This window comes from Pelodiscus sinensis, chromosome 7, assembly GCF_049634645.1.
Source record: "Pelodiscus sinensis isolate JC-2024 chromosome 7, ASM4963464v1, whole genome shotgun sequence".
NCBI classification, from domain to species: domain Eukaryota; kingdom Metazoa; phylum Chordata; order Testudines; family Trionychidae; genus Pelodiscus; species Pelodiscus sinensis.
Genome location: NC_134717.1, coordinates 1,385,478 through 1,413,337, shown reverse-complemented (window position 1 = coordinate 1,413,337; position 27,860 = coordinate 1,385,478). Strand labels below are relative to the sequence as shown.

The 27,860-nt window shown below is 66.4% G+C and overlaps 1 protein-coding gene across 7 annotated transcripts in view; it reads right to left on the bottom strand.

The window, feature by feature from the left end:
* TNS1 (tensin 1) overlaps positions 1-27,540 on the bottom strand; it is a 241,298-nt gene extending 213,758 nt beyond the window's left edge. For 6 of the 7 annotated variants that reach the window (XM_075932995.1, XM_075932997.1, XM_075932999.1 and 3 more), the window contains exon 1: positions 13,933-14,040. In XM_075932995.1, the coding sequence (XP_075789110.1) occupies positions 13,933-14,025 (93 nt within the window). In that variant the 5' untranslated portion in view covers positions 14,026-14,040. Of the gene's footprint in view, positions 1-13,932; positions 14,041-27,381 lie in introns of those variants that run through there. The other variant, XM_075932996.1, reaches the window with a different exon arrangement.
* Positions 27,541-27,860: the final 320 nt, after the last annotated feature.

The following is a 27,860-nucleotide window of genomic DNA, read 5'->3' as shown; positions in this document are numbered from 1 at the left end:
GGCACCAGGCTGGAGTCTGGCAGGCGCCCGGGCATCACCTGGGCTGGGCACGAAGGATCCTGCCCGCTCCCTGCAGCCCCTCGCCAAACACGCACACACAGACCCCCCCCCCGGGGTCAGTGGGGGGCTGCAGTGGGGGGCTGGCCAGCTACGGGGAACCAGCCCCCGGAGCCAGGGAATCGGTGCCGCTGACTTTCCGCGCGCCCCCCTCCGCCGGCTCTCCCCAGCCGCTTCTCCATCCCCCCTCTGCCCACAGCCAGGCTGCCCCCCCAGCCCAGCCTCCCCCCGCCCCGCGCCATCGGATCCCGCCACAAAGGCTGCGAGCGGGGCAGGGCCGCCGAGCCCCCCTGTTTGTGTTGCCCAGACAATGCCGCCTTTTGTGTGGGCCCGCGGCCGCCCAACACCAGACCACCCTGCCTCCCGGCGGCCTGGGAACACGCCGCCCCTCCTGCCCCGCCAGCCCCCCCAGCTCTCGGCCCCGCTCCATCAGCCCGTGCCCCTCCAGAGAGGAGCCGCAGGGCGGGGGGCAGAGGGCTTGGGGGACCCAGAGAGAGGCTTGGGAGCGGGGGGATGGGGACACTGGGGGGAGGGTGTGTGGGGCGGGGAGGCAACGCCACGCCCTCCGGCTCTAGGGAGACGGGGCCCTGGAGGCTCCGGGGGGGGGGGGGAGCCTGTCATGCTGCACCCCAGGGACCCAGCCGAGGGGCCCCGGCCGTGGGGGGCTGCCTGCTCGGTGCTGCTGGAACAGGGTGGGGAGGGCGGGAATACACAGGCCAGGAGTGAAGGGCAGATCTGGGGGGGATTGCAGTGCGGGGGGGGATACGCAGGCCAGGAGTGAAGGGCAGAGCTGGGGGGGATTGCAGTGCGGGGGGGGGGGGATACACAGGCCAGGAGTGAAGGGCAGAGCTGGGGGGGGATTGCAGTGCGGGGGGGGATACGCAGGCCAGGAGTGAAGGGCAGAGCTGGGGGGGATTGCAGTGCAGGGGGGATACACAGACCAGCAGTGAAGGGCAGAGCTGGGGGGGATTGCAGTGCGGGGGGGGATACACAGGCCAGGAGTGAAGGGCAGAGCTGGGGGGGATTGCAGTGCGGGGGGGGATACACAGACCAGGAGTGAAGGGCAGAGCTGGGGGGGATTGCAGTGCGGGGGGGGATACGCAGGCCAGGAGTGAAGGGCAGAGCTGGGGGGGATTGCAGTGCGGGGGGGATACACAGACCAGGAGTGAAGGGCAGAGCTGGGGGGGATTGCAGTGCGGGGGGGATACACAGACCAGGAGTGAAGGGCAGAGCTGGGGGGGATTGCAGTGCGGGGGGGGATACGCAGGCCAGGAGTGAAGGGCAGAGCTGGGGGGGATTGCAGTGCGGGGGGGGATACGCAGGCCAGGAGTGAAGGGCAGAGCTGGGGGGGATTGCAGTGCGGGGGGGATACACAGACCAGGAGTGAAGGGCAGAGCTGGGGGGGATTGCAGTGCGGGGGGGATACACAGACCAGGAGTGAAGAGCAGAGCTGGGGGGGATTGCAGTGCGGGGGGGGATACGCAGGCCAGGAGTGAAGGGCAGAGCTGGGGGGGATTGCAGTGCGGGGGGGATACACAGACCAGGAGTGAAGGGCAGAGCTGGGGGGGATTGCAGTGCGGGGGGGATACACAGACCAGGAGTGAAGGGCAGAGCTGGGGGGGATTGCAGTGCGGGGGGGATACGCAGGCCAGCAGTGAAGGGCAGAGCTGGGGGGGGATTGCAGTGCGGGGGGGATACACAGACCAGCAGTGAAGGGCAGAGCTGGGGGGGATTGCAGTGCGGGGGGGGATACACAGGCCAGGAGTGAAGGGCAGAGCTGGGGGGGATTGCAGTGCGGGGGGGATACACAGACCAGGAGTGAAGAGCAGAGCTGGGGGGGATTGCAGTGCGGGGGGGGATACGCAGGCCAGGAGTGAAGGGCAGAGCTGGGGGGGATTGCAGTGCGGGGGGGATACACAGACCAGGAGTGAAGGGCAGAGCTGGGGGGGATTGCAGTGCGGGGGGGATACACAGACCAGGAGTGAAGGGCAGAGCTGGGGGGGATTGCAGTGCGGGGGGGATACGCAGGCCAGCAGTGAAGGGCAGAGCTGGGGGGGGATTGCAGTGCGGGGGGGATACACAGACCAGCAGTGAAGGGCAGAGCTGGGGGGGATTGCAGTGCGGGGGGGGATACACAGGCCAGGAGTGAAGGGCAGAGCTGGGGGGGATTGCAGTGCGGGGGGGGATACACAGGCCAGGAGTGAAGGGCAGAGCTGGGGGGGGATTGCAGTGCAGGGGGGGATACGCAGGCCAGCAGTGAAGGGCAGAGCTGGGGGGGATTGCAGTGCGGGGGGGGATACGCAGGCCAGCAGTGAAGGGCAGAGCTGGGGGGGATTGCAGTGCAGGGGGGATACACAGACCAGCAGTGAAGGGCAGAGCTGGGGGGGATTGCAGTGTGGGGAGGGATACACAGGCCAGCAGTGAAGGGCAGAGCTGGGGGGGGATTGCAGTGCGGGGGGGATACGCAGGCCAGCAGTGAAGCGCAGAGCTGGGGGGGATTGCAGTGCGGGGGGGGATACGCAGGCCAGGAGTGAAGGGCAGAGCTGGGGGGGATTGCAGTGCGGGGGGGATACGCAGGCCAGCAGTGAAGCGCAGAGCTGGGGGGGATTGCAGTGCGGGGGGGGATACGCAGGCCAGGAGTGAAGGGCAGAGCTGGGGGGGATTGCAGTGCGGGGGGGATACGCAGGCCAGCAGTGAAGGGCAGAGCTGGGGGGGATTGCAGTGCGGGGGGGATACGCAGGCCAGCAGTGAAGGGCAGAGCTGGGGGGGATTGCAGTGCGGGGGGGGATACGCAGGCCAGGAGTGAAGGGCAGAGCTGGGGGGGATTGCAGTGCGGGGGGGATACACAGACCAGGAGTGAAGGGCAGAGCTGGGGGGGATTGCAGTGCGGGGGGGGATACGCAGGCCAGGAGTGAAGGGCAGAGCTGGGGGGGATTGCAGTGCGGGGGGGGATACACAGGCCAGGAGTGAAGGGCAGAGCTGGGGGGGATTGCAGTGCGGGGGGGGATACGCAGGCCAGGAGTGAAGGGCAGAGCTGGGGGGGATTGCAGTGCGGGGGGGGATACGCAGGCCAGGAGTGAAGGGCAGAGCTGGGGGGGATACACAGGCCAGCAGTGAAGAGCAGATCTGGGGGGGATTGCAGTGCGGGGGGGGATACGCAGGCCAGCAGTGAAGGGCAGAGCTGGGGGGGATTGCAGTGCGGGGGGGGATACGCAGGCCAGGAGTGAAGGGCAGAGCTGGGGGGGATTGCAGTGCGGGGGGGATACGCAGGCCAGCAGTGAAGGGCAGAGCTGGGGGGGATTGCAGTGCGGGGGGGGATACGCAGGCCAGGAGTGAAGGGCAGAGCTGGGGGGGATTGCAGTGCGGGGGGGGATACGCAGGCCAGGAGTGAAGGGCAGAGCTGGGGGGGATTGCAGTGCGGGGGGGGATACGCAGGCCAGCAGTGAAGGGCAGTGGCAGAGCTGGGGGGGCCCAGGGCCGCAGTGCAGGGGAAGGGAGGGACCGTAGAGCAGGGCTGGGGGGGGCGCTGGGTACCACTGGGGCAGACACAGAATCCGGCCCGCGGCCCCTCTCTGTCCGGCTGGGGTCCGGGGAGCCCAGCAGCCGACGGGGCAGCCCCCTGCAAACCCTCTGGCCAGAGCGGGGGCACGTGGTCCCCACCCCACTCCAGGGGCAGGTCGTTCCGCAGGGAGCCGGCCCTGTCCCCGTGTGCGCTGGCTAACGCGGGCCGGGAGGCAGACGTGACCGGAGCTGGCTCGGGCCCCTTCGACAGCAGCTGTGGGATTCGGGTTGGGCAGAATCGGCCCCACCTGCTGGTAACTGCCCCGAGCCAGGCCCGGGCTCTGCCCAGCTGAGACCCCAATGCCAGGGAGGCAGAGCCCCAGAAACACCGGGAACACCCCGAGGAGAGGCCTGCCCCTGGGACGCCCCCAGGACCTCCCCTCCTTCCCTAGGAGAAAGCAGCCCCCCACCAAAACCTTTACAGAGACGCAAGCTACCTGCCCCGGCACCTCTGGGCTCCCCCCGGCTCCGGCCCAGCGCCCGGCCAGCAACCACGGCACCGCCCCACGCCTGGGAGGCTGGGTTCCCCCTCCTCCCCCTACGCCTGTGGCTCTGTGGGGTGAGGATGCGACAGGCTACCGCTGTGGGCGGGGGGGGGGGCCGAGCGTTGGGGGGGGCCAGGCGTGTGGAGCACCCGGCCCTAGGGCGTTCGAGAGACCGATGGCGGCCCAAAGCCCCGCACTGCCGGAGACGCCCCGAGCACCCTGAGGGTTGAAAAGCCAAGAAATCCCTTTTGCTCCTCCGGCCGTTCCCAGCCGGGCTGCTGCGGTGCTCTGGCGTGGCCCCAGCTTCCCTCTGCACCCCGGCTGGCCCCTCGGCTCCCGGCTCGCAGGGCCAGGGGCTCGCGAAAGCTCTTAATCGCCCCGTAAATGCTTTTACTGCTGGACCCCCCCGGGGTGCCCTCCCATAAGAAGGGCCCACTCCGCCCTCAGAGGTCCCGGCCCGGCAGAGCGCCCCTGCCCTGCCCCGCGTGGCTGGCTCTGGAGCCACCAGGAATTGAAGAGAGCTCGGTAATGAAAGATGACGTGCGAGGAAGAGCTCCAGGAACACGGCCAACCTCCGGGGCGACGCCGGCTCCCACTTTCCCTGCCCAGACTTGCGCCGAGGCCCTGGCTTGGATCCGCAGGCCCCGCGGCCACAAAATGCCGTCGAGCGCTCAGGAGCGGGCGTGCGGCTCCTCGCTGGGCCAGGCACGGCCTCCCCAGGAAGCTCTGTCGGCGTGGGCCTCGCGGGGCATTGCCGGGGACCAGGCACCGGCTCGACGTGGCCCCTAGGACACCAACTAAGTTGCCCCAAGGCAAAGCAGGGATGAGCCCGGAGAGCTCTGCGAAAGGCCACTGGGCTGGAAACGACAGCCAGGGACTCCTCCCCGCCGCCACCCGGTACTGCTGTCACCTGCCTCATTTTTCCACCCACAGGCAGAATAAATTTTGTGGCCTGCACCAAGGCAGGTGCAGATGTGCACCACCCCTAGAAACACACACTGCCGGGAGTAGGCGCTCTGCTGATCAGCTGGGCAGCACCCGAATCTCTCCTGAGCCCAAATGCTCTGCTTACAGGGAACGCTGGCCCCCACGCCTCCTTCGCCCCCCGCCGCCCGCACCGAGCAGCCACGAGGCAGCCAGGAAAGCGACAAGCCAGGCAACAGCTGGCCAGACTTTTCAGAGCCTCCGCTGGGCTGGTCTAGAAGCCGGCAAAGATCCAAGGAGGGGGCGTCACGTTCAACGGCTTCGTGGCCCGGTGGTGGACCGGACCCGACGCGGCGCACCCCAGCAGCCACGAGCAAGTGTTAAATGACCCACGAGAGACAGGCCCGCGCCAGAGCCCTAGGTGGGAACTGCTGGGGGAGCCTGAGTCACATTCCCGGCCCCGGCTCTGCTCCCCCAGAGTTGCCGAAAGACCTGAGTCCCCGCCCACGTGGCCCATTCACGAGCAGTGCTGGAGCGTGGCTCACCCCGGAGAGCCCCAGCCTGGCCCCCGTGGGTGTGGTTGCGCTGGGGGAGAACTCCCCTGCTGACCCTCAGCCACACCAGTGCAAAGCCCTCGTGCAAGCGTGCCACACCCGTGCGAGCCTCGCGTGAACCCCCTCGCCCGTCCTCCCAGTGCAGCCATCCTGGGCCCAGCCCCCCGGCAGCGGAGATGGGACTGAAAGGCCACGGGGCTGGGGAGAAGGGCGAGGGGGGGGGTCTCGTCCCGGGGCCTTGGGGTGCTGTCCGGCTCACACCCTGAGGCCCAGCCCAAGGACAAGGCCCTGCCTTGTAAAGTGGGGATACTGAGGCAGGGAGCGACTGCGTGTCTGGCCTAGGGGATGAGGGGGGGCAGGGTGAGAAGGGCCCTTGCGGGGAGGCAGTGGGGTGCAGAAAGGAAAGGAAACAGGCCGAGCTGGGCTGGGCACACACCCCCTTCCCCCCTCCCCCCCGGACCACAGGAGTTCTCGGATGCTGGGGGCTGCCCCTCTTCAGCCAGGGTCCCCTCCCCCCCAGTCCCTTGTCTCTTCCCTGGCCCCTCCAGGCCGCCGTGCTCCAGGGCGGGGTCCCCCAAAGCTGGGGCAGCCCCCCACAAAGGCAGATCGGACTCTCCCAGCACCTCTGGCCAAGTGTCTCCAAGGGGACGCCCTAGTCCTAGTCCCTGGTGTGGGGAGGGGCCGTGTCGTCCCCCAGGGGCTCCGCTGGGGCCGGGGGCAATCCCAGGCCCCCGCCGCCAAGGCTGGCCCCGGTGGCCCGTTGGGAGAGGGAGTGGCAGGCGCCATCCCAAAAGCCCAGCCGCCCCATAAATCTCCCCCTCCCCCCGGCCCATTCAGCCGCACAGCCAGGCCCGGCCCCTCCCGAGGGGCAGAGGGGTCGAGCCCCGGCGGGCGCAGGCCATTAGCTTGATTTAGGGCTCGTTAAGGGGGGAGGGGCTGGGCGCCCGTTGCCGGCCAGTCTCGGTTTGCAGCGGGCCCAGGGTCCCCTGCCGGCCGGGCCAAGCCAGCGACCGGCCACTCAGCAACCGAACCCAGCCAGGCCCCACCCCCGTTGGCGGGCCGGAGGGGCCGGGCGCTCCCCCCCCCCCATTCCCCTGCCAGCCTGGTTCCGAGGTTCACCCCCCCCAACGCTGAACCCCCCCCGCCCCTCCCCCAGCCACGGTCCAGTTCCCAAGAGCCTCTGCAGCAGGGCTAGGGCTGGCACGAGAGACGGCCACAGACCACTGCGAGCAGGATCCAGGGGGCAGAACGTGCCAACGGTCCCCCCAACTTCCCGCAGTGCTTCCCCCACCTCAAAAGCTAACACGTTTCCCCTCAGAGCCTCCCCAGCTCGCAGCAGGATCGCATTGGACAGATGGGGAAACTGAGGCACGGGTCAGCCAGGGAGGCCGTGTCAGAGCAGGGAACCGAGCAAGGCACTGGGCTGGGACTCAGGAGACCTGGGTGCAATTCCCAGCTTTGCCCCAGCCTCCCCGCCAGGGCACCCTGGGCCAGTCCAAGCGCCGTGCCTCAGTTTCCCCCATCTGGTCCAGGCAGAGAACCGAGGGGGTCATGACGATGAATCCATTAGCGGGGGAGGGAAGGGAGCCCAACACACAAACGTGGGCCACGCTGTCCCCGGAAAGTCGGGCAAAGCAGAAACGGCTCATGACCCCGCCGGCCATCCGAGCCCCTGGCAGAAGCGGGATCGCCTCCCCTGGGGCACAGCGCCCGTCAGATGCCATTTCTGGGCTGGGCTCCTTCATTGGCCTCTTACTTTGGAAAGGGGGCGGGACCGGGGGAGGCGCTAGGAGATCAGACGGCAGCCCCGCGCCTGGCCCCCCGGCCTGAGGCAGGCCCTCCTCTTACGGAAGGCAGGAAAAGCGCGGGGAGCGGCCGATAGCATCTCGGCCAGCCATTAAGCTGCCAACAGCCGCAAGATTGATTCCCAGCGCAAACCGCTCCGGACGCACTGACTGCGCAGACAATAATGCGGCAGCCCAAGAGGGCCCTGCTTTAATTAAAGAGCCGGGGGCGTCGGTAGGGCGAGGGCGAGGTCCCTGCCAGCTAGCCACAGGACTAGCGGCAGGGGAGGGACCAGACTGTAAACAAGCTGCCGTTCCAGCCCAGCGAAAGCACCGCTCAGGATCACGTCTCTGGCCCCCGAGGCACCGCAACAGACAAGGGCCAAATTCTGCTCTGGAGCTCCTGTTCCAAAAGCCCAGAAGGCCTCGGGCCCTTGAGCGACAGGAGAATCCCCATTTAGGGTTAGCAGTATGGGGCTTAGGACACACACACTTTCTCAATGTCTTTCATGTTCCAGGGATGTATTCCTGTATCATTTGGCATGGGATGGGCTGGCCCTGTCCTGTGCCGGGCCATCCAGCCCTGCCCTGGGATTGGGGGACAATCTCAGCTGGGAGAAGGACAGGAAGATGGGGAGGCTAAGGATTAGACCAGGCAGAGGACCAGTGTGGGCCTGGCAGTGCTTCCTGGCAAGTAGCTGGGTGCAGCTTGAGAAGCATAAACTGGGGAAACCGAGGCAGGGGCAGGGTGCTGCACGGTCAGGCAAGTCTCTGGAACACCCTCCCTACAGCCCCTGGGCCTCGTGACCTCTCCTTCTCCCGGCCCCAGTGCAAACAGATCGCATCTTCATTTCTCCTCCTTCCCCCGCTGACGGGGCTACTTCTGCACCCCACTGCTCCCCCGAGCCGCCGGGCACTCGCCCCACACAGCCTCCGCTGCCTTGTGCCTAAATGGCACGAGCGTTTCACAGGGCTGGGAACGCCGGGGGTCCCTGGGGACACCTGAAGAGCTTGCTCCAGGGTCTGATTTTTTTCAGCTGAATCTCAGAGGCATCAGTGAGTGGGAACCAGGAAAGGGAATTGCACTTCTATTGCCCTGTGCAAACACACATGCCCGGCTGCAAAGGACAGCGAAACGCACCCGCACGCCCACCCCGGCTGCAAAGGACAGCGAAACGCACCCGCACGCACACCCCGGCTGCAAAGGACAGCGAAACGCACCCACACGCACACCCCGGCTGCAAAGGACAGCGAAACGCACCCGCACGCACAGCCCGGCTGCAAAGGACAGCGAAACGCACCCACACGCACACCCCGGCTGCAAAGGACAGCGAAACGCACCCGCACGCCCACCCCGGCTGCAAAGGACAGCGAAAGGCACCCACACGCACACCCCGGCTGCAAAGGACAGCGAAAGGCACCCACACGCACACCCCGGCGACAAAGGACAGCGAAACGCACCCACACGCACAGCCCGGCTGCAAAGGACAGCGAAACGCACCCACACGCACAGCCCGGCTGCAAAGGACAGCGAAACGCACCCACACGCACACCCCGGCTGCAAAGGACAGCGAAACGCACCCACACGCACACCCCGGCTGCAAAGGACAGCGAAACGCACCCACACGCACACCCCGGCTGCAAAGGACAGCGAAACGCACCCGCACGCACACCCCGGCTGCAAAGGACAGCGAAACGCACCCACACGCACACCCCGGCTGCAAAGGACAGCGAAACGCACCCACACGCCCACCCCGGCTGCAAAGGACAGCGAAACGCACCCGCACGCCCACCCCGGCTGCAAAGGACAGCGAAACGCACCCGCACGCACACCCCGGCTGCAAAGGACAGCGAAACGCACCCGCACGCACACCCCGGCTGCAAAGGACAGCGAAACGCACCCACACGCACACCCCGGCTGCAAAGGACAGCGGAACGCACCCACACGCACACCCCGGCTGCAAAGGACAGCGAAACGCACCCGCACGCACACCCCGGCTGCAAAGGACAGCGGAACGCACCCGCACGCACACCCCGGCTGCAAAGGACAGCGAAACGCACCCACACGCACACCCCGGCTGCAAAGGACAGCGAAACGCACCCACACGCACACCCCGGCTGCAAAGGACAGCGAAACGCACCCGCACGCCCACCCCGGCTGCAAAGGACAGCGAAACGCACCCACACGCACAGCCCGGCTGCAAAGGACAGCGAAACGCACCCACACGCACACCCCGGCTGCAAAGGACAGCGAAACGCACCCGCACGCACACCCCGGCTGCAAAGGACAGCGAAACGCACCCACACGCACACCCCGGCTGCAAAGGACAGCGAAACGCACCCGCACGCACACCCCGGCTGCAAAGGACAGCGAAACGCACCCACACGCACACCCCGGCTGCAAAGGACAGCGAAACGCACCCGCACGCACACCCCGGCTGCAAAGGACAGCGAAACGCACCCACACGCCCACCCCGGCTGCAAAGGACAGCGAAACGCACCCGCACGCACACCCCGGCTGCAAAGGACAGCGAAACGCACCCGCACGCCCACCCCGGCTGCAAAGGACAGCGAAACGCACCCACACGCCCACCCCGGCTGCAAAGGACAGCGAAACGCACCCGCACGCACACCCCGGCTGCAAAGGACAGCGAAACGCACCCGCACGCACACCCCGGCTGCAAAGGACAGCGAAACGCACCCACACGCACACCCCGGCTGCAAAGGACAGCGAAACGCACCCACACGCCCACCCCGGCTGCAAAGGACAGCGAAACGCACCCACACGCCCACCCCGGCTGCAAAGGACAGAGAAACGCACCCACACGCCCACCCCGGCTGCAAAGGACAGCGAAACGCACCCGCTCGCCCACCCCGGCTGCAAAGGACAGCGAAACGCACCCGCACGCACACCCCGGCTGCAAAGGACAGGGAAACGCACCCACACGCACACCCCGGCTGCAAAGGACAGCGAAACGCACCCGCACGCACACCCCGGCTGCAAAGGACAGCGAAACGCACCCACACGCACACCCCGGCTGCAAAGGACAGAGAAACGCACCCGCACGCACACCCCGGCTGCAAAGGACAGCGAAACGCACCCGCACGCACACCCCGGCTGCAAAGGACAGCGAAACGCACCCACACGCCCACCCCGGCTGCAAAGGACAGCGAAACGCACCCGCACGCACACCCCGGCTGCAAAGGACAGCGAAACGCACCCGCACGCCCACCCCGGCTGCAAAGGACAGAGAAACGCACCCACACGCACACCCCGGCTGCAAAGGACAGCGAAACGCACCCACACGCACACCCCGGCTGCAAAGGACAGCGAAACGCACCCGCACGCACACCCCGGCTGCAAAGGACAGCGAAACGCACCCGCACGCCCACCCCGGCTGCAAAGGACAGCGAAACGCACCCACACGCCCACCCCGGCTGCAAAGGACAGCGAAACGCACCCGCACGCACACCCCGGCTGCAAAGGACAGCGAAACGCACCCGCACGCACACCCCGGCTGCAAAGGACAGCGAAACGCACCCACACGCCCACCCCGGCTGCAAAGGACAGCGAAACGCACCCACACGCCCACCCCGGCTGCAAAGGACAGAGAAACGCACCCACACGCCCACCCCGGCTGCAAAGGACAGCGAAACGCACCCGCTCGCCCACCCCGGCTGCAAAGGACAGCGAAACGCACCCACACGCACAGCCTGGCTGCAAAGGACAGCGAAACGCACCCACACGCACACCCCGGCTGCAAAGGACAGCGAAACGCACCCGCACGCACACCCCGGCTGCAAAGGACAGCGAAACGCACCCACACGCACACCCCGGCTGCAAAGGACAGCGAAACGCACCCGCACGCCCACCCCGGCTGCAAAGGACAGCGAAACGCACCCGCACGCACAGCCCGGCTGCAAAGGACAGCGAAACGCACCCACACGCACACCCCGGCTACAAAGGACAGCGAAACGCACCCGCACGCACAGCCCGGCTGCAAAGGACAGCGAAACGCACCCACACAGCTGCAGGCGACACAATCGACTGCGAAATGCTCCACAATGGCAAGATCCTTGGGAGCCAATTCTCCACTGTATGTCACTGAGCGGAGTTTGAACTGGGGTCCCGCTGCCCCAAATCCCAGCTCTGGGTCCCCCGAGGCACCCAAGACAGGCGCCCCAGCTCAGCAGCCCAGCCAAAGCAAGGGACACACCCCAGTTCACGCAGCAGGAGCCCCGGAGAAAGGAGGCAAACCCAGGCCCCGCACTAGGTCTCTGCTGCTCTAACCGCTGGGCCACACAGCCACACGGAGATGGCCTCAGGGAGCGAGCGTGCGCAGAGCAGTGACCCGGCCGCTGCAGTCAGCTGCCCCCTGCCCACCTGACTGGGAACCGTGCCAGGCTGCCGAGAGCGCAAAGCTAATCACCTCGTTAGACGCCCAGGGAGGCCGCGCGAGGGGGGCCGGGAAGAGGAGCTGTTGTCTGTGCACGCGCCGGGCATAAGCCCCGGGTCTTCTACCCCAAGGCAGCCCCTGGCCCTGCCTGGAGAGAGGCAGGTGTGGGACCGGCCCTGCCCTGCCCCACGGGAGGCGCCCCCGCAGCCGTGGGGGGTCCGACCGTCTCGCCGATGGGCTGTGGGCTCGGCCCCCAGGAGCCCGCGCCGGCGTCCAGCCCCGCCCCTTCCCGCAAGCTTGGAGCCAGCCGGGGCGGGGGGGCTCCCAGACTGGATCCGGCTGGCGGGGGGAGGAGGAGGCTCCATGCGCCCCTGACCCCCACAGCTGGGGGAGCAGCAGTGTAGGGACCACTCACCTGGGGCCTTCCCCCGCTGCTCCCATTGGCCGGATACTGACCAATGGGAGCAGTGGGGGGAGGTGCCTGGGAATGGCTGCACCCTCCCGCCCAGACCCCCCACCCCCACCCTGCTCCTGCACCCTCCCGCCACACCCCCCACCCCACCCTGCTCTTGCACCCTCCCGCCAGACCCCCCACCCAGACCCCCCCTTCTCCCTCCCGCACTCTACTCCTGCCAAGACCCCAGCCCCCTTCTGCACCCTCCCGCCCAGACCCCCCACCCCACCCTGCTCCTGCACCCTCCCGCCCAGACCCCCCACCCCACCCTGCTCCTGCACCCTCCTGCCCAGACCCCCTCACCCCACCCTGCTCCTGCACCCTCCCGCCAGACCCCCCCACCCCACCCTGCTCCTGCACCCTCCCGCCCAGACCCCCCACCCCACCCTGCTCCTGCACCCTCCTGCCAGACCCCCCCACCCCCACCCTGCTCCTGCACCCTCCCGCCAGACCCCCCCACACCCACCCTGCTCCTGCACCCTCCCGCCCAGACCCCCCATTTTCCCTCCCGCACTCTACTCCCGCCGAGACCCCCAGCCTCCCCCAGCACCCTCCCACCCAGACCCCCCACCCCACCCCTCCTGGACCCATTTGGTCATCGCAAGCCCGTAACAAACCCGTGGCCGGCCCCAATGAGGCACCCGGGGGGGGAGCCGAGTGGCTGGGTGTGCGGCGCTCACACTCGGCCCCACATGCACACACAAGCCAGCAGTCAGCTGAACGTTCCTTCTGTGGGCGTCGTGGGGGGGTCTTGGTTTACGGTCACCCCACCTCGCAGGCGCTGGGAGCCCTCCCCGGCCTCCCGCCCGCGGCCCTGAACGGGGGAGCGCTGAGGCCGCCGGGCCCCACGCCTATCCTGGCCGGCGGGAGGGAGACGCAGCCAGGCCTGGTTACCAGCCAGTTGCGTTCAGGCATCTCTGCCCGGGTACCCTCCGGCCAAACGGGCTCAGGAGGGCGGCTGGCCCGTCGCCGGGCCACCGGAGAAAGCCGCCACCACCGGACGGCACTTTGCTCTGGGGCAGGACAGGCCCCCCCCACCGGCCCGCACCCAAAATCTGACGCCGGTTTGGACACTGGCACAAATTCGCTGCCTCAGTTTCCCCAGCTGGAACGCAGCCTCAATCGTTCCCGAGCGACAGGGCCGCTGGAGGATGGATTGCGAGGTAGGCGATAAACGTTTCGCCGGGACCGTTCATCTCGCCTGTCTGCCCAGCTGCCACCCACCCTGGCGGCTCCAATGCGTGTGGGGGGGCTCCGCCCAGTGCCCACCAGGTGGCCCCCCTTGTTGGCCAGGCCAAGGACCCCCCGAGGGGGCTGCCAGGCCAGCGGGAGGCACACGGGGGTGCTAGCTGCAGATCTCACTCTTCTGGGGCCCCCAGCCGGCAGGGCGGCGGGTCCGGGTCAGGAGGTGGCCCCTGGCTCCCACCTCGGGGGGGCTCGCCGCTCCCAGCCCAGCGTCCCCCAGCACTGCCGCCCCCCCAGCTGCAATGGGCAGGTCCCCCTGGGGCATTGCCCCGAAGCTTCGGAAGCAGGGAGGGTCTCGGGACGAGGCGGTTGGGGCACAGACCCCAGATCCGGGCTGGCCTGGCCCGGCCACCCACGCCAGCTTGGCCTCACGGGGGCTCTTCCACCGACACGCCCCCTCCGCAGGCAGCCCCTTGCCCTTCCACCGCCTGCCCACCCCCCCGGCAGCTCCCTCCACCCCACCCCTCTTACCTTCCGGGACCGGCAGAGGCGCCGGGGCAGGGCGCAGAACAGGTACTTGCTCCCGCGGAGCAGCGAGCCGAAGCACCAGCCGCGACGGCTCATCGCTCGCTTCGGCCTGGCCCCCGGCCCCCTCGATCGGCAGCCCCCACGGCAAGGCGGCTCCCAGCGCCAACGGCCGGTAGGGGCTGTGTCCCAGCCCTGCAGAAACCGGAGGCTCCGGGCGCGGGGCTGGGCTGATCCCCACTGACTCACCGCAGCACCTGCTCCGCAGAACCGGGGGGCTCCAAGCAGCACCCAGCCCCTCCTGAGCCTCACTGCGACCCAGCCGGGTGCCGGAGCCGCCCCCCTGCGTCCCGGTGGGCAAGGCGGCCGGATCCCGGCTGTGCGACAGGCAGCGGCAGCCGGCGGGGCCCTGGGGCGGGCAGCCAGGCTGGAAAGCCTCCCACACCGGCGCTCCCCAGGGTGCGGGGCAATTAGACAAAGTGCCCCGGCTGCGGAGAGCGGGACGCAGCCTCCGGAGCCGCCCCAGGCCCTGCTCCCGAGCCAGCCCAGCGCTGCTCTGCCTCCAGAGCCGCCCGGCGACTCCCACCTCCCATTAGCTAATGAGATCCTCGCACGGGCTTTGTCTTGCAGCTGCTGGCGGCTCCAGCGCCTCGGCTCATGTCCTTGGCGCGGGGCTCAGCCCTGGAGCCGAGCGAGGCTGCCCCGCAGGCGCATGGGGCTGAGCCCGGGGCAGCCAGGGCAGGGGCCAGCAAGCAAAGGGGAGGGCAAGCCAGGGCCTGGTTGCAGGGAGCCCCCTCCAGGGGGCTCGGCCGCTGCCCCCCACCATGGGATTTCTCCTGTGCCGCTGCAGGCACATCGCCAGCGGATCTTTCCTCCCTCACCCCAGGACAGAGGGGAAACTGAGGCACGGAGCACCCAGCTGACTTGCTCCAGGTCACAGAGGGAGTCAGGACTGGACACCTGGGGACTGGCAAGTGCTCTAACCACTGAACCGTCCTTCCTATCTTCCTGCTTCAGCAGGGCGCAGAGCGGGGTGTGGGGCGCTGGCAGGGGGGCCTGTGCTACATTTCCTACAGGCCCCCGGGGGGTAAGGGATTAAGGGGTGCAGCTAAACAGCAGGACCCCTGGGTCCTAGTCCCAGCCCTGGCAGTGGGAATGCAGGCAAGGCTCTTCCCTAATGCCTGCCTCGGTTTCCCCCAGGCAATGGTCTGTGGGTCTGCTCGCTCAGCTGGGAGAGAGGCGCCCCAGCTCCGCTGCTGGTAGGGAGCCCAGAACTCGAAATGTCCATGTTGCCACCCCCGGCCCACTGGGCATTTCAAGCACCGCACCCTTCCCAATGCGGCACTGCAGCCACCAACCGCAGGGCCAGGGAGACCCACCCCCGTTCCGGGCCGGAGAATCGCCCACCCACCTGTCCCGGAGCTCCCCACCCACACAGTCAGCAAGTTCTTTGGAAAATCCAAACCCCAATGCCGTCTCTCGACGCCAGCCTGGGACACGTGCCAGACCCAGCGGCTCCCCCCCAGCCCGCCTTGGACTCAGCGGGCCCCAGTTTCTAGCCTTTCCCCCCGGAGCAGGTTTGCCTTTCTGTTGCTCTCGCTGGGACCCTCGCCCGTGGATCGCCATCCTTGCAACGCCCCGAACTGGACCTCCGGCTCACTGCTCCCCAGAGCCTCGCAGCACAGCACCTGCCGAATCCTCCGCACCCCGCGCCGGTTAACATGCGCCAGCCACATTCGCCGCTCTCACAACAGCTCCCCCTCGGTCGCTCGGCCAGCGTGGGATCCAGCAGAACCGCCCGCTCCATCCCAGCCGCCCGGCCAGTTCTCCCCCGCTTGTTTCCTACGTACGGAACCTCGCGCGTGACCGGAACGGCAGGTCACCGTCCGGATATCGGGCCAAGTCTGCAACTTGGGAAACTCCTCCTGAATCCGGATCCCGGCCTCCAAAGTACTTGCAAGCCCTCCCCGCCAAGCACGCTCGTCAGGGCGCCGGGTCGGCCGTGTCTGCCTGGACCACAGGGCAGAGCTCTCACGAGCAACACCCAGGCCTGTCTCAAGCCTGGTGCATGTAAACCCACAGGCAAGGCTGAGGGGGGAAGCTTTGGGAGGCAGGAACGTTTTGCACAATCACAGATTAACCCTGGTCCAGCGAGCCCACGTCAAAAACCCACAACAAGCAACCTTGTCCGGGCACTTCTGTTTCTGATCGGCAAAAACACAAGATACAGCCATAAAGCTGTTAACCACCCATGCAGATTTTGCAACATCCTGAGTAGCACGGTGTGCTCCCAAAACGGGCATAACAGGCGCCTTACACGAGACGTAATCAATTGGTAGAGATGATTAGACCGACCAAGTCGAGTATAATAGAAGAACTAGAGGACACCAAATGAAATTAATAGGGAGCAGGTTTAAAACCAATAAAAGAAAGTTCTTCTTCACACAGCGTGTAGTCAACCTGTGGAACTCCTTGCCAGAGGAGGCTGTGAAGGCTAGGACTGTAACAGAGTTTAAAGAGAAGCTAGATAATTTCATGGAGGTTAGGTCCACAAAAGGCTATTAGCCAGGGGATAAAATGGTGTCCTTGGCCTCTGTCTGTCAGAGGCTGGAGAGGGATGGCAGGAGACAAATTGCTTGATCATTGTCTTCAGTCCACCCCCTCTGGGGCATCTGGTCCTGGCCACTGTCGGCAGACAGGATACTGGGCTAGAAGGACCTTTGGTTTGACCCAGTACGGCCATTCTTATGTTCTTGTAAATATAGGCAGCGCTCAACCCATGGCGAGTAGATTTCAGCCGGTCTCCCCGTTCACCGGCACTGTGCCGGTCTGGCGAGTAGGTCTCGCCGCGGTTTGTCAAGCCCTGAACATAGGAGTAGAAAACATAAATCAGTAGAAAGGACTGGGTAAGGGGTCCCCAGTAGAAGTCGGTGCCTGTTCCTACCGGCTAGGATTGCCAGGTGTCCAATACCGGCCACGTTGGTCCGGTTAAAAACCCCCAGAAAATACCAGATAAAATGTCCAGTATTTTCAGTTTTTCTCAGATGGAAGGCTGCTTGAAACATTCTGCAGGGGGAGTGCGTGGAGATTCAAAGGGACTGTGACTCTTTTTTGGGTTGGGGGGGTTTTCCCCCTCAACAACTTTGGTCCCTGTTTTTTGCTCAACCAATTTTTTTCCTGCGGTGTTCGGTATTTTTGGTGAAACTATCTGGCAACTCTACACCGGCGAATACACTTTGGATGCCTCTGGGAGCGAGGAAAGAGAGAGGCCACGACCTTCTGTACAACAACGGTAAGTTGCTACCGGTGGAACTGTGAGAGTTGTAGGAATAAGCACATGTATGTTTATATCCTTAACGTTAAATATCTTGTGTATTATCCAGAAGAACGGCCGTACTGGGTCAGCCCAAAGGCCCATCCAGCCCAGTCCCCTGTCTGCCAACAGCGGCCAATACCAGGTGCCCCAGAGGGAGGGAACCGAACAGGTAATGATCGAGCGATCTCTCTCCTGCCATCCATCTCCACCCTCTGACAAACAGAGGTTAGGGACACCTTTCCTTACCCAACCTGGCTAATAGTCATTGATGGACTGAACCTCCATGAATGTATCTAGTTCTCTTTTAAACCCTAGTCCTAGCCTTCACAGCCTCCTCAGGCGAGGAGTTCCACAGGTTGACTCTGCGCTGTGTGAAGAACTTCCTTTTATTTGTTTTAAACCTTCTGCCCATGAGTTTCCAGGTGTAGGTGTTGTATTGCTTGTGCTACCTACCCCGTGGATTGGACCGGATTTCTGTAACTCGGCACTGCTTTCCTTTACTAGTCTGCGTACAATAAAGTTAGCGCTATAGTTTCTCCTTGGCTCCTTTCGTATCGAATATCCCGAACGCAGGGCAGCTCTCTGCTCGGTTATTCAGGTTCATGGAAATATTGCCTAGCATGGACCCAGGTCTGGCTCCTGTGGGACCCCGCTAGATGCTCCCTCCCAGTTTGCCAACTGAGCGGTGAAAATTATTCTTCAAATACAGACTTGGGACCGGCCGTGCACCGGCCTCATAGAAATCCCATCGAGACCGTAGCTCCCTCTCGGCTTTGGAGGGTGTGTAGCGAGGCTTTTGACTCACTGCCCCCGGCCGGGATCGCAGCTCACGCTTGGAACTCAACGCTGTGGCGGGAAACATGAGCCTTTCCGTGCGCTGAACCCAACCCTGGGAACTCTCCTCCTTCTAGGGAAGCGCCGGAGCAGGGAGACTGGCCTCCCGATCGTTGCAAGGCAGGACACAGCCCGCGTGAGACGCAGCGTCTGCCGGGGACAGACCGGAGAACGCTCCCCCTCCAACAGCCGCCCTGGACCCGCTGACATCCAGGGGGAACAGACGAAGCCGCGGGGACGCCCTGCGGGGGGCTATTCCCGGACTCGGACTGGCTCCCACAGGGCAATTGCTCCCTTCACTCCCAGGCGCTGGCTCCAGGATGAGGGGGCGAGAGACCCTGCCTGGCGGCGTTGCTGTAACACTCGGTACCCAGCTACGAGGGGGCCACAGGCCAGCGACCGGCACCGGGATGTGGAAGGCACGTCAGAGACCTCCACGGGAATTCTCACGCCTCGTGCGACGCACGCCACCCAGCCGCCGCTTGGCGGTCCCACGGGGAGCGAAGGGAGTCACCATCGCGGAGGGGGTGTCGATGCTCGGCCGCAAGGCCCTCGGGGCCGGGGCAGGCTAAGAACCCAGCTAGAGCAGTGGGGCAGCTCCTGGGGCCCCTCTGCTCCGTGCTACAGCCCCCCCAGCGGGGGAGGAGTCGTCGTCCCTCCCAGCCCCCGACTCTGGCAAGGATCCTCACCCTGCTTCCCCCTCTACCTGCCAGGTCACGCTCAGAACGTGGCCCCCGGCCGGGTGTGCCCAGAGATGGCGCAGGGCACAGAGCTCCCGGCCCTGGTCCTCCCCCGAGCCCGTCGCCCCCAGCCCAGCACCCGGTGGGGGCACAAGGCAGTGGGAGGGGGCAGTGCCACACGCAGAGCTCGGCGGCTGGGGCGGGCCAGGGAGGGGACGCGGTTAGACCTGTGTGACGTAGTGGGGGTACTTGCTGGGCTGTGGTGACCCCTGCTGTCTGGAGCAAGACCCAGCAGGGAAAACCTCGCTAGGCAGAGGTAAGGCCAAACTTGTTGAACCAGTGGCCAGACACCCCCATGGAGAGGAACAAAGGAAGGTGGATGCTGCCCTGGCTGGGGGGCAGGGCTGGAAGAGAGGGAGTTGGTTGCTGGCTGTCGGAGGGCATGGAGGAGAGCCTAGGGAGAGGAGCTGGAGTTTAGGGGCCCAGTCTCCCCCATCTCAAGGGGGCCTGAGGCATCCTAGCCCAGTTCCTGTGACCAGATTACATCTGTGCTGCGCTGTGCTGGAGGAGCAATAAACCACCCTCAATTCCACTGGCTGGTACAGTCTGTTTGTGCCATTTCGGGGTGCAGGAGACGGGGAACCCCCAATGCGCCGTCACAACCTGGCACCGGGGATGGGGGGGAACGGTGCTGGGGTGAGGATAAAACCAGCCCCCCCATTCCGGCTGCCCTCTGAGCGGGACACGCTCGCCCTCCGCAGCCACACGCACCAGCCAAAGCACGACGGGTGTTAGCGGGGCTGGCAGCAGAGATCTGGGCCCCGTTGGGCCGGGCGCTGCACAGACCCAGCCAGGGACAGGCCCTGCCCAGCTGACCGGTGGGGGGGGGGGACTCGTCCTCCATTTTACAGATGACAAAGTGCTGCACAGGGAGACCCCGTGGCCAGCCCTGGGTCACAGGACAGGCCTGGAACTGCCACTAGACCAGCCTCCTCCTCCTTCCCCGCCCCGACTGCCCCGTCCCTGGCAAGGGATCCGCCCTCCCCCCTCTCCGTGGGGCACAGCTGGGCCTGGGGGAGGAGGCAGGGAGGGGCTTTGGGGGACGCTCCACGGGGGGGGGTCTGCTGACAGATGCGGGTGACGAACGGGGAGCGGCGCCTCACGCCAGGGTCCATCAGTGATTTGCTAATGGAATTAACGCCCCCCCCCGGGAAATCACAGGATGCTCCCCATTAGCCAGGGCAGCAGGCAGCCCCAGGGAGGGGCTGGCCCCAATGCCGCAGAACGGCACTAGGGGGCGCTGTGCTGCCGGGGGGACTCGGTACTGGGCTGTCAGCTGGCAGCGTCCCCACCCAAAGATCCCCACCTAGCTCCACGCGTAGCCCGTCCCCAGGCCCCCTGGCAGGGTCTCTCCTGCCTCAGCTCCCCCTTCCCCGCAGCGGGGAGGAGCCCTGGGGTGAACAGCGCCCTTGGGGCAGTGGCGGGTGCAGCGTTCCCAGGGGACGGACGCTCTCCGGCGGACGACTCTGCGGGACCCGGCAAATCTCGCCCGGTGCAGCGGAGGCAGCGATCCGGGCGTTGCCAGGCAGTTCTGCTGGGTCTCGTGCAGCCGGGAGCCCCCCGGGCAGCGGATGCCACAGCCGTCGGGCAGGAGCGGGTGAGACGCTGGGGGGCCCCGAAAACAGGAGCTGCTGCGGGTGGGGGGGGGGCTTTCTCGCCTCCAGCGGCCGCTGCTGGGGGAAGCAGATGGTTGGGGCTGAGGCCTGACCCCAAGTCCAACTTGAACCCCCTTCGGGGGGCGGTACCCGTGATGCCGGCCCTCGGCTGCTGCGGCCAGTCCTGGCACCCGCACTTTAAGAAAGACGCTGAACACCTGGAGAGGGTGCAGGGAAGCGTCCCTGCGGCCGTCAGAGAGCTGGTGACAGCGCCGGCCGGCAGGGCCCGGCTCGGTCTGCTGGGCGTCTCAGGAAGGTGCCGTGAGCCCAGGGCGCCCTTATCCAGCGCCAGCCCTGAGAGCCAGCGGGGGAGGCACAGGGAGAGCCAGCGGCTGGGAGCGACACCAGCCCCGTTCCGACGGGAACCAAGGCCCAGCTATCTGCCCAGCCGGGTACCCGCCCGGACCCGACGCCCCACGGAGGGGCCCGCCTGGGAACCAAGCACACCTTTGGGCATGACCCAGAGGAACGGGGTGACACTGGAGGATACAGGGGGTGGGACCGGCGGCTCTCACGGTGCCTTCTGGCCAGAGGCTCGGGGCACCCGGCGTCCTAAGAGCGCTCCGGGGTTAATTGCAGGTAGGCCTGCCCGCCGCGCCGGTCCGTGTCGTGTGCAGCGCTCCGGCGCCCCATTACAAGTGCTTGCTTCGAAGAGACGAGCAAGGAACCGAAAGGGGACTGCCGTGGCTGCAGGCCGTGGCTGGCGGGCTCTGTGGACACACGGTCCCCCTGCCGTCACGTGGCAAAAGCTGGCATCTCTTGGCAGCGCTGCCCGACACGCACTGAGCCGACGCTGGCCCGCGTGGCTGCGGCGCTAGAACGGGGGAGCCACGCCGGCTGGGGTCCCCGGGGCAGCGCCCGAGGTGGCGGGACAGCTCTGCCAGCATGCACCCAGCTCCCGTGGACTCCCCTTTCGGGGCCGGCAGGGCGTGAACCTCTAAGGCGGGGCTCTGTCTCTCAGCAAGAGCCCAGAACCCCGCGGGACGCTCTCGCACTCAGATCGGACGTGTCCGCGCTCCCGACCTGCCCCTTTGGGTCCCAGGCCCGGAGAGCGGGGCCCAGGGATCCCTGGCGGCCGCGCCAAATCACCAACCCTGCCTCCCTGGGATTTGAAGTCAAAGTGTGCTGGGGGGGGTCTCACAACGGGAGGGGCAGGACACTCCCCCATGCGGTGGCCACGCTCAGGACAGCGCAGCTTGAAGGGGGAAACGTTTGAAAACTTCGGGCCCGTGGAAAGCGGCCTCCGAAAGGCACGGCCGACAGAGGGGCGAGGCGATCCGGGACGGCCCCAGCCTCCCCCAGCCTACGCCCCGTGGTCTCCTGCGCAAGGCCGGTGAGGACTCTGGCTGGCTGACGTCCATCTGTCTGCCCTGTGTTTTGAGGCTTCCCTGCTCCCTGGTGGAGCGCCGCCCCCAGACCGCCCTGGGCAGAGCATCTGCCTTCCCTCCCGCTGCCCCCGCCCCCTTTTAACAAAACCAGAACGGCCCCTCTGGCCACTGACAACGGCGGGGACGTTAGCCCGAGCCTCTCCCACAGGCTTAACCGCTCGGCCTGCCCCCGACTTGCAGCCACCTCTGGGGTGAGGCACAGCCGTTGTTAACGTTAACATCGCGCGGGCCCACGAGGCCGCAGCTTCGGCTGGGAAGGACCCAGATGGGATTAGCTGCCTAGGAATCTAGCCCGGAGCCCGAGGTTCACGCCCGCCCCTGGAGACGAGTGTCATGAGACCCCCAAGGACCACAAGGGGTCAGGACCTTGGGTTCTGGCGGGAAGATCCCCCCACTTGCCCCACACTGTAGTGCCCCCTGGAGCCACGCTGGGGCCCTGGCTCCGGGCCGCCCCACGTCTCCCGCTTCCCAGCACCCCGACACGCCCGTCCCTCCCACTGCAAGCCAGCCCCACGATTTCTATAGCAACCCGCGGAGAGGTCACAGGCAAAGGCTTCTCTGCAGGTAGGGATTAGAGCCAGCCACCGAAGTTAATCCCCTCCTGAGCCAGGAACACCTGCTGGGAAGGCCTGGGGGGCGCGGCATGGCCGGGCGGATTTGCCCTGCCCCGGACTTTCCCTTCCCTTGCTTGGGGTGGTGGAGACGCCAGGCAGGGGCGGGGAGGGGGTCTCAGCTGCCCCCAAGCCTGGGGCATCGCCGACCCGGAGGAGGAGAATTCCAGCGCCCGCCTGCATGCACGTCCCTGGCCCCTACGGACCAGGGGAGGGGACAGCGGAGCGGGGGACCCAAGGGCGGAGGCTGGCAGAGGTTCAGCAGCCGGGGCAGCGGCACTGCGAAGCCGAGCGCTGGGGTCCCCTGGCCAGAGCTCCCCTGTATCACGCTGTGCCAGACTCACGTGGGGGCGACTGTCACCCCCAGGGGCTGGCAGCCGCCACCCACGACAACGCCGATGCCCCTGCGGCTGGCACGGAGCCCTTCGCTCGCGCCACCCTGCTAGCGCCAGCCCCTTCCAAAGCCGGGCTCTGCCCCCCCCCCCCCGCTTTGCACCCACCCTGTGAAATCCTGACCTGGCTCTGCGGGGGGGCTGGAAAATGGGGCAAATTGTCCACGGTCCCCTCCCCCGACATTTGTCCCCTTGCAAACTCCCAGTTCACCCCTGAGAAACTGCCCCCGCTCCTGTTTGCTGGGGGGGGGGTTCTCCTTGGCCCCGCTGGCTTTATAGAGCCGTTCAGGGGCCCCCGCCCTGCTTTCCCAGCGGACGCGCCGGTCACGGAGGGCCTCAGGGTGGTCAGCTCTCGGTGCCGCCCCCTCCAGGCCGCCCCGGGGTGAAGGCAAGTCTGCCACCTTCGCCAGGCTTCCGGACACGCAGGGCCCCAAAAGGAGCCCGGGGGGCGTCTGCTCAGCCCATCTGGCCACAGGCCGCCACTCAGCTGGGTCTCTCGCCCCAGCCCCACGTGGGTTTGCAGGGCGCTGGCGTAGGCGTCCCGCCCTGCTCTGTCTAGGAAGGAGCATGGCGGAAAGGGATCTAGGGGTCAGAGTGGACCACAAGTTGAATATGAGTCAACAGTGTGATGCTGTTGCAAAAAAAGCAAATATGATTCTAGGTTGTAGCAACAGGTGTGTTGTAAGCAAAACTCGAAGTCATTCTGCCGCTCTACTCTGCACTAGTTAGGCCTCAGCTGGAGTACTGTGTCCAGTTCTGGGCGCCACATTTCAAGAAAGATGTGGAGAAATTGGAAAGGGTACAGAGAAGAGCGACAAGAATGATTAAAGGTTTAGAGAACATGACCTATGAAGCCAGGCTTCATGAACTGGGCTTGTTTAGTTTGGAAAAAAGAAGATTAAGGGGGGACATGATAGCGGTTTTCAAATATCTAAAAGGGTGTCATAAGGAGGAAGGAGAAAATTTGTTCCTCTTGGTTTCTGAGGACAGGACAAGGAGTAATGGGCTTAAAGTGCAGCAGGGGAGGTTTAGATTGGACATTAGGAAAAACTTCCTGTCAGGTGGTCAAATATTGGAATAAATTGCCAAGGGAGGTGGTGGAATCTCCCTCTCTGGAGATATTTAAGAACAGGTTAGATAGACATCTGTCAGGGATGGTGTAGACGGAGCTTGGTCCTGCCTTGAGGGCGGGGGGCTGGACTCGATGACCTCGCGAGGTCCCTTCCAGTCCTATGATTCTATGATAGTCTATGATAGTCTATGATAGTCTACCCCTCCCAGCCCTCCGGCAACAGATCACCTGAGTTCCTGGACCGCGGGGCAGGGACCCAGGCGAGGACACTGGGGTCCCTTCCCGGCTCTCCAGAGACATTCGCCCCCCAAGCCGACTCCTCGCCCTGCCCTGGAAGCAGCTGACCGGCGCCAGGGAATTTCACGGCTGTGTCATGGGAGCGGGAGCCTCGCCCAAGGGCCCTGAGGTGGGGAAGCTGCCCCATTGCAGGGGGTGGGACATTGAGCGTGATCGCGTGGTGTTGCACTGGCCTTCAGAGCCACAGACTGGCCGAGGCGTGGCCGGGTGACGTGGCTGCAGATGGGCCGGACGCGTCCCCCCGAGGGGGCCCAGGGTGGCTGCTCTCTCTGGCCAGCTGCTCTCATGCACCAGAAGGAAGGTTGGGGGCTGAGTGGGGGCCCTGAGGTCGGAGACCCAGTTCCAGCCCTGAGCTGGGGCAAAGATCTCAGTGGGGCAGCCGTAGGGGTTCCCAACCGCCGATCTGTGGACCGGTGCTGGGCCATGGCACACTGCCAGGCCACGTCCATGCCTCAACAGGGCCATACACGGGGGGGGGGGTGCAAACGCACCTCCCCATGGTCCCTGTGCCGGTCTCTCGTGTGGCCTGATGGGGGTGCAAGGCCACTGGCCACCTTCCCCCCTTTGCCCAGCTCAGCAGGGGGCAGGGGCTGCCGGGGGAGGAGCAGGAGGCCGGCTTGCAGCACCTCGCCTGCCCCATAGAGCACTAGCTGCCACGGCACAGCCAGGGCGGGATGGACCCAACTGTTGCGGAGGGAGCTGCGGACGGGCCTGCCCTGGCTTCTGACAGATGCCCCCAGCGGAGATGGGAGGCCTTCCCGCCTGCCCCATGTGCGTCCCCCGGTCCTGAAGGCAGGTGGGAGCATCCTGGCTTCTCATGCTGCAGCTGCTCCTGCCTTCCCCAGGGGCTCCGGGTAGGCTGGAGCCGTTCTGCCCGGTTCACGTGTGGGGCATGCAGGCTGGGGGGCGGAGCTGTGAGCATCTCCCTCTCTCTGGGGTGGGGACTAGTGCAGGGAGGGGGGCCAGCGGGGAGGTCGGGGTGTCTAGCTCATTCCCCTCTGGGCTGCAGGCAGCACGAAAGGCCTGGCTCCGGACATGAGCGTGATCCCATTGCAAAGCAAGCGTACAGAGCTTCAGAGCGAGCCCGTCCGTCCGGAACCACTTTTTACGTTTACACGGGTGCGAATGGCTCGAGATGAGGCCGGATTCTTCGAACGGCATTTTGTAGAGTTGTAGACGTCTGCAAACAGTGACCCCTCGGGCACGCATTGTGTGCGCACAGCTGTGCCGTACAATAACGCCTGACTTCTTCCAATGAATTACCATACGGAATATGCAACTAACACGTCACTAGTCCACCAAAAGACGGGGAATGGGTTTGCGGGTCTGCGGATGAAAAAGGCCGGGAACCGCTCACCGCCTGCACACACCTCTGCCCGCCGACTCCTCGGAGGCACAAAGATCCCATTGTAGGCCGGGATTGGCCCCAACCTACCGGCTTCCTCCAGGACTTTCCCTAACAGAGGCCCCGGAGCCCCGAGCAACGGCCCCTGCCTTTTCTCCTCGTCTGCTGGTTCCTGTGACCCTCCTTTGGGGGGAGCATGGGGCCTTCTGCATCTCCCCTTCCTGGGAGGGCACCCCACGCCTGCCTCCTCTGCTCTGGGCATGGGTGCACATCAGAAGTTTGCCCAGCGCAGCCCACGCCGCACGGACAGGGCCTGAATTCCCCTGACCCCCCCATCTTCAGCGGAGACACCAGAACTGGAACTCAGGTCGGCATCAAAACGCTCCCTTGCCGCTAGACCCACCCCCATCCCCCGCGCTAGAGAGCATTAAGCGCCCCGAGGAGACCCGCTGCAGCCTGGCGCCAAGAAGGATGCAGGGGGGGGGGGGGAGGCAAGCTGCCAGTGGGGGGTGCAAACCCCTTGCCAGCTGGACGAGCCGGGATCCACTGGACCGTCATGTGAGCTGGAAGCAGGCGGGCTGGAAGCAGAGCCGGAGGCCTGCCAGGCTGTGAGGGACTCCGGCTAGTTCCCCTTCGCCTGGCTGCAACCCTGCAGAACGATACCCTCGCCTGGGCGCTGCCTGGCTTGCTGCCACCCTGCCATGCCCTGTCCCTTGAGCGTGCCAGCTGCCCCCCCCCCCCCCCCGCCAGAGACCAGGAACAGCATCTGAAATGCTGCCCCTGTCCTCAGGGAGCCAGGCCGAATCGGGCACCCACAGGAAGAGGAGCAATTTAGGGGCGGTTTCCCAAAGGCGCTGGCCGGCGCAGACGGGTTGGCTGGCTGTACCCCACGGAAGTGCCACGTAATGAAACCCGTTAGCACCTATCTGCATCTCTAGGCGCCTAAATACCTTTGACCCTCTGGCCCTGGCGAGCGGCCACACGATGGAAAAGCGCCGCGGGGTCAGCGGAAAGGCCTTCGGAACCTGTCGCGCCAGGCGCTGTACATCGCCCAGCGACCCCTGCTGGCCCGGCGCTCTTAATGCACGGCTCCCCCGCACTGGGAGTTGCCCCCATGAGAGGGCAGTCGGCAGCCCCCTAGGAACCACCCAATGTGCCAGAGGCTCTTTGACACCCGCGACGCACGGACCAGGCTGGCCGAGGACCCAGAACCTGAGTCACAACCAGCCCCCCTGCCTGCTTGCTGCACCGGGACAGCGGCAAGAACAAACTGGCCACGGCAGGCCACGGGCTCTCAGACGCCGGCTGCATGCAGTGCTCCCCCTACGCCGCCCAGGAGAGTCCGATGCCGCCCAGCTGATTAGCAGCGCGCCCAGGGTGCTGTTAGCAGCGCGCCCAGGGTGCTGCTTCTATGGGTGGTGCACATCCACACGTGCCTTGGTGCACGGAACAAAATGCATTCCACGCGTGGAGGGAAACAAGGAGAGGACCCCTGGCTGCAGAGTTAGGCCACATCCCTTTCTGCTCCTGCGCCGGGTACCAGAGGGGCCGGATCGGGCCCCACACTCACCCCACCGGGTTCATGGATTGCTCGGCCCGGTGCGGCCCACAGGGGTCCGGGCGGAGAGATGCTCCCCCCTCCCCTCCCCTCCCCCGCCCGCCCGGGACCTTCGCAAAGTTTAGCGCAAGACTCGCGCCCGCCAGGCGAAGGGCCGCATCCCCGCCCCGCACGACCCCCCCCCCGGGCCCGGCTGCCTGGCCCCTTCCCCGGGCCGGCCGTACCTGGGCCCGCCCCGGCTGCTCACCTGGCTCCGCGGCGCCTCTTCCCGGCTCCGCGCCGACGCGCCCCGCGGCCCCCGCTCGCAGCAGCCCGGGCGCCCGGCGCGTCCCATGGGCTCGGGCGGGGAGCGCACGGGCCCGCCCCGAACCAGGAGCCGGAGCCGGGGCGGGCCAGGCGCGGCGCTCCCCCTCCGACCGGGCGGGGTCGCGGGCACCAGCGTCTGGGGGTCGGTCCCGCGCGGCGCCCGCCCCCTCCGGGGACCAGCCCAGGCAGCCGGTCCGGCCGGGAGCCGAGTCCCGGGACAGCGCGCCCGGCGGGTGCGGAGCCTCCCCCGGCCCTGCGGCCCTGCTCCTCCAGCCACCCCCCCCCCCCCGGCCTCGAACTGCCCCCCCCCCGGCCCTGCTCCTCCAGCCACCCCCCCCCCCGGCCTCGAACTGCCCCCCCCCCGGCCCTGCTCCTCCAGCCACCCCCCCCCCCGGCCTCGAACTGCCCCCCCCCCGGCCC